Genomic DNA, 6,122 nt, shown 5'->3' on the forward strand with positions numbered 1-6,122 from the left:
ATTGCTTTGAAAGACAACTAAAAAGGGGGAGAAAAGAAAACACTAAAGCAGAGAAAAGCCAGAGGTTATCCATGCTTATCCCCAACCACTCTGTTCATTCCAAGCTTATCAGAATTTCTGGACCCTGGTTTACTCAGTTCCTTTTGTTTGGAGTCCAGCTGCATTTCTGGTGCATGGTGGAGGAACCATGTACTTTTATGTGTCTCCCCAAGCTCTTGCCCTTCTCTGACACACTACATCACTCTGGGGGTCTGTCTGAGAAGCCTGGAGTTGGCAGGAGTAGGGATGAGCAAACATCTCTCAGCTGGTGAAAGGAATTCCTGGCAACACCTGGCAAGTTGAATCTTATCACACTGTTTTGCATACCAGGGACTTTCACTTTGCATTAGCCCTCAAAAAAAGAAAAAAAAAAAAAGCAGTATTTTCCCAGAGCCAAAATCACACAGACCTCAACAGTGTCCTCCTGCCCAGTCACCAGCCCTTGCTCATGCCAGGTGCCTGGATTGGCATGGAATGAATGATGAGGTTGATCTGCCCAGGGAGGGATATCTCAGAAGGGATTTTTTTGGTTGATTTTATTGCCAAATCTGGCATCATTCTTACCCAGCTCCTGGAGAGAAAAATCCCTAACATCCACATTCCCCACATGCCCAGCTGAGGACTGGTGCTCATGCACACCCTACTCTTGAGCAAACACAATTTCTGAGGTGTCATTCAGGTGTCCAGACTACTCAAGACAGATTTTGATGTGCAGCAAAGATGATCAGACCTACAAAGCCTGTTGTGCACCCGAGGGTGTAGGGGCAGAAGGTCTTTGATGGGCTGGGCTGTGGTCAGCAATGTGGCTGGGTGATGGCAATGACCATCCCTTCCACCATGAGGACACATGGCTGTCTCCCTGGTTGGTGGTGGCATGTGGAAATGGGGAAGAAATGATCCTTGGCTGAATCAGAAGCTTAAGGGGGAATGCTCTGTGAGAGAATCCCAACTCTGGTCTCTAGTAAAGACCTCGTTTGGTGATTTCCACTGAAGAAATGTCAATATCATCGAGAATCTGCAGCTTGGTGATGGATGAAAGATTCTTCTGCCGATGCTTGTACTGCAGGACTTTGTTTTCATTGATGAAAATGTGGAAATAGTCCTGGTCAGAGTAGATTTCGACCTGAAAGAGAGACTGTGTTATGTTCATGTGGCCTTACTGGACCTTGCTTCCATCATGTCAGGGAGCTGCCTGGATCTGTCCACCCACTTCAAATCCTGCCAGAGCTGACACACACACTGCTCACCCCCACTCTGGGCAAAAAGAGGGAAAAACGGAGTTTTTCCTTTCATGATAACAGAATTTGGTAGTAATGCAAAGCCTAAATTTTAAACAAATGTAGCATCCAGGGATTATTGCTGGAGCTCTACACATCTGTGCCAGAGCTGGTTATAAATCACCAGGTTCTAACAGGATTACTAACTGGAGACAAAGCCAGAGAGAGGGTGTTGCTGGGTATGGTGTTGGCAGGAAAGGCAATGGGGAGCACCCCAATATTGGCTGGGTTATTCCTGTTACACCTGAGGAGACCTGTGGGGTGACAGAGTTACCTGAAAGGGCTCCTTTGCTTTGAAGGGGAAGGTGCTGTTAACCTCTTCCTGCCCCCAGTGGCTGTTGAGGAAGGAGTTGCAGACGATTCTGGAGCTGGAGAGGCGAGGGTTAAAGTGGAGAGCGATCTGGTCTCCAGGATCACAGAGCAAATTAATTTCAAACCTAAGGCAGTGAGAGAAAAGGGATGGAGAGCTGTGAACGATGCTTCTGACCCTTGTGAGCCAGGAGAGCTGGGAGCAGGGCATGTCCTTACATGCTTGAACTGGAACTGGTCTCACCCTTGACCACGATGCTCCATCCAGGACAGATTCCCTCTGGGTGCAGGGCCTCAAACTGCAGACAAGGAGGAGGACACAGCAAGCTGGCAGAGATGCACTGCCCCACTCAGTCCTTACACTTCTTTCTCACATTTTCACTGTAATCTTCTTTCTCTCTCCTTCCCACACAGGCACATTCTCTATCCCCATGTTTTTCTCACTCCTAAATAATATCAGAGACTCTAAACTGATAAGAAATCAAGTTTCTATGACATCCAGTTGATGGGGTGGGATTTGTTGTCCCTGAGGTCTTTTGTAAAGAGCTGAGCAGGATCAGAAAGCAAAAATTAAAGAAGAACTTGAATGCCTTCATTGTTGTCAGAACACAAAGATATTCTGCTTCCCTCTGCACCCGAGCAATACAAAATCTGAAGCAGAAAACCTTGTGATGCTTTGAAGCAGAGGAACAGGTGTAAAGTGACATCCAGTCTGAGCTCATCCAGTGTTACAGGGCTGATTCTTCTCACAGGTTCCTGCCTGAGCCCCTGTTCCACGTGCTCTCCCCGTCTCCAAGGTTAAATTTGCATAAAATAAGCTGGAAAATGTTCCTTTTTGAATAATTCATAGTTTTATTAAATAACTCATTTTAATAAGAAGATCTTGCCATTTCACCCCACTTCTTTTTTTTTTTTTTTTTTTTTAGCACTCTAATGATCTTGCATTTCTGAGCATCCCCTCTCACAAACTTGCTCACTTTAGGAAAATTTCCCCAGCCTTGGCATCTCCACTGCCAGTTGTGTGCCCGTTTCTCCCTTCCTGTAGCTCAGGACTTCCACTCCCCTGTTTCTTCCTCTGTCACCAGTTTTATTTCCAATGCTTTTTTGGGATATGCATGTTTTTGGGCAGGAGCTGAGACATTTGGGCAGGAGTTGGCGACGACCAACTTCATACCTTTGTGCCTGGCCACTTTTTGGGACCCCACGCATGGGCACTGAAAGGCTCTGGCGAGTGCTCACCCCCGTGAGGCACAGAGAGCTGCTGGAGCTGACGAGTTCTGGATTCAAAGAGCACGATGGCAACACCCAGGTTCACCCTGCCTTGACCCTCAGTTTGCAACCATTACACCAACCCCAGCACACACAGCACACACAGGAAAGAGCTGTTCCCTCTTTGCTGCTGGGTGAAAATCTGTCCTATTGCCCGTTACTGAGCACCAAGAAATTGAGTTTTGCACTAGCCTGGACCAGACTGACAGAGAGGAGCACTCTAAGTAGCATCCCTGTGTTATTCAGGATTTCTACCTGTCTGGCCCGTCTCTTCCACTTTCCTTTACCCACGGCCAGACCCATGCTGTCACCGCAGCCGGCCCGGCAGTGCCACACCGTGTCCCCAGCGCTTACCCGCAATGCCATCGCTCGCCAGCCCCGCGCCGCAGCCCAGCCCGGGGCACGGGCAGAGGGGTTTTTATAGATGCTGCCGGTCAGGAGCCCACGTGTGCGGGGATTGGCATCACCAGCGGGCTGAGGTCTCCTGTCAGAGCCGCCAGGCACGGCCGGGATGGGCAGCAGCAAATCCCGCTGAGCCCGGCGGGGCCAGCCCGGCTAATCCGGCCCCGCTGCTGCCCGCGGCGCTGGCTCTGACGTGATGGAGCCGTGTGATCCAGGGGTCAGATGTGTCTAAGGCATGAAGGAAAGATGGGGACTCCCAAATACAGCAGTCATCTCCACATCAAGGTCCAGAGAGAAGGGAGGTGGCAGAGGAGAAGTGGTGCCTCGGACAGGGGCTCAGCTACACCCTGACCGTCGGAGATTGCTTTTTTCTTCCCGTTTTCTTTTTTCTCTCTTTGTGAGTCACAGCCTGGCCTGAAATGAGCTGATGCCAGCTTTGTCACAGCCACTTTTGCCCCTCGTGGCGCCCCGGGGCCGGCCAGGCTCGGGATGCTGCTGTGCTGAGCTCAGCATGCCCCGGTTCCACATTTCCCTTCCCTGCTGGGGACAATACAGGGATTTGGGAGCAGGGTGAGTGAGCCTTTGTCCAATATTTCCTGACATGGAAATGCACCAAGAAATGAGCAGCGTTGAAATGAATTTCAGTGATGAGGTGTTTTCATAAGCTAGGGAAGGGAGGGATGGTTGTGCATCCTCCCCCCTTCCTGCAGTGTCAATGTCTTAAAAGCATTAAGCACTGTCCCCATCTCTGTATGCATGGGAGGCTGTGATGGTCCTTGGCTGGTCCTACGGGAATCCATGGCTTTTGTGGACTAAAACCCTCTTAGTGTATAGGCCACAACACTGGCTATTATTTAATGTTTGTTTTATTTCCGGCAGATAAGCAGAATGATAACTACTATTCCAGGCTCTGGTGCCCTTGGCAGGCAACTAAAAATGCAATTCAGCACACACAGGAGCCAAGAGCACCTCTTGGGACTGAAAAAGCCAAGTCCCAGGCCAGGATTTGCTCATTTGGACTCACAAAACCAAGCCTGGTGAAGCTGAGCTCTGCCCTGGTGTCTCCCGGCTCTCCAGGCGCTGTGCTGGGAGCAGGAGCAGAGCTCTGTGCTACAGATGGCAGCATTGGGACGTGCAAGGGAGCCTGAGCCAGCCGCAGAGGTGCCCAGGTGGTGTTGGAAGGACAGGGACAGGGACAGGGACAGGACATCCCACCTGCCACTCCTTGGGTTGCTGAAGGATGATGGACATTGGTGTCTCCAATCTGCCGAGCTGCATCTTTCCCTGAACCCAATATTGTGCTTTCAGCCCCCAAATTATCACTCCCTCCTCATTTCTGCTGCATGCAAGGGATTGCAGGGAGACAGGGCTGCTTTTGAGATACTCACAGTGACGGTGGGCAGAACCAAGCAGAACTGCTCTCCTATGTGTAGGAAAGGAGGGGTCTGCTAGCTAAATAAGTGTGTCCAGTTTATAATAATTATGTTAGTAATATCAGTGGGTGGGGGTAAGGCTTGGGCACTGCAGAGCAGATTGTGTTCAGGTAGGCTCAGCTCCTTCTCAAAGGGTGAGTCTGGGTCACCAAATCCAGACAGGCCTCCACAAGACCAAATCAGGGGCTATGATTTCCCCAGAGCCCATCTCTGTGCAAAGCTTCTCCAGATTTGCTTATCTGCTGCCTGGCAGTATTTACACCTCCTCTGCAGCCATTTCGTCTTCTTGAGGGAATTCCTAAAACTCCCCCGTGCAAACAGAGGTCAGCCCTGTGCTCCAGCCATGCTGCTTTAGGAATGTGTTACCCTAGGAAGGGTTTGGGGTGTTGCTTTGCTGGCTCTACCCCATTCCCTTTCCCCCAGATCTATGGCTCTGCAATAACTTGGGATCTCTCTCCAGCACTGCTGTCTACAAGGGACTGGCCATGTCAGTGCTATGCCAGGGCTGGATGCTGTGAATGCTACTCCAGGCTTAGTAGGAGAGAAAATACCGATAAAACCTTTGTGAGTTAAACCTTGGTGCCACAGACTGTGGTATCTCTCTATTTCTGTGATCTCATGCTGCTGTGCTTTATGGAACTGGCCAGGAGAGGGCTGGAGCGTGCAGGCAAATCCCTGAGATAAATTATAACAAAATTCACACATGGTTCTAACTCTAACTCTTCTCTAACTCTGGAAGAGTCTGATACAACACCTGCCGCTGCTCTGGGACAGGGGTCAGTGCTGCAGCCTGCAGCTCTCATCCCTGCTGTAAGGAGACTCCAGGCTCTCTGGCAGGAGCCCCTTGCAGCTGCTCAGCCCAAGCATCCCAAGGCAGCTCATCAGAGAGCACCGAAGGAAAACATCACACCCTGTAAGGTGGCAAGAGAAACAGGGGGAAGCTGACACCCTGGCACACGCTGCTGGGCTCCAGCTGAGCCTCCTGCCCCTCACGGCGGTGTCAGCCCCGCTAACGAGAGCAGCCTCGGCGCTGGCAGCTTCTGGGAACGAGGTGCTTGTCAGACTTTCCATTCTTTGGCCTCCTGTAAGCATGTCCCATCATCCTCCCAGTTAGGCACTGGTGCTGGGGAAGGGAAGGGCATGTTCTCTCCTCCAGCAGCTGTCTGGGTAGCTGCTGGGTGTGGAATTCTGCTTTTATTCTTGTGGATGGTAAGAAAAGGAGCCTGGTTCTGTCCCAGACAGTGCCGTGAATGCAACTCATTGCAAGTGAAGTCTCTGCCTCTCATTGCTCTTTCCCCACACTGGTGGAAAGGGGAAGGTGAACCCACCCCTCGACAGGGCCATGAACCCACACAAGTGCAGCTGAGGCCAAGCCTGGGGCTGCTGCTGTCCC

General features: G+C 50.9%; 1 protein-coding gene across 1 annotated transcript; it reads right to left on the bottom strand.

The window, feature by feature from the left end:
• Nucleotides 1–997: 997 nt before the first annotated feature.
• On the bottom strand, nt 998–3,260 carry GRIFIN (galectin-related inter-fiber protein). Its single transcript, XM_053957877.1, has 4 exons — nt 3,249–3,260; nt 1,845–1,924; nt 1,591–1,753; nt 998–1,162 (listed from the first exon to the last, which is right to left on the bottom strand). The coding sequence occupies exons 1-4, from the start codon at nt 3,258–3,260 to the stop codon at nt 998–1,000; spliced, it is 420 nt and encodes a 139-aa protein (XP_053813852.1).
• Between the last annotated feature and the right edge of the window lie 2,862 nt (nt 3,261–6,122).

The sequence above is a fragment of the Vidua chalybeata genome, chromosome 16 (assembly GCF_026979565.1).
Source record: "Vidua chalybeata isolate OUT-0048 chromosome 16, bVidCha1 merged haplotype, whole genome shotgun sequence".
Taxonomy (NCBI): Eukaryota; Metazoa; Chordata; class Aves; order Passeriformes; family Viduidae; genus Vidua; species Vidua chalybeata.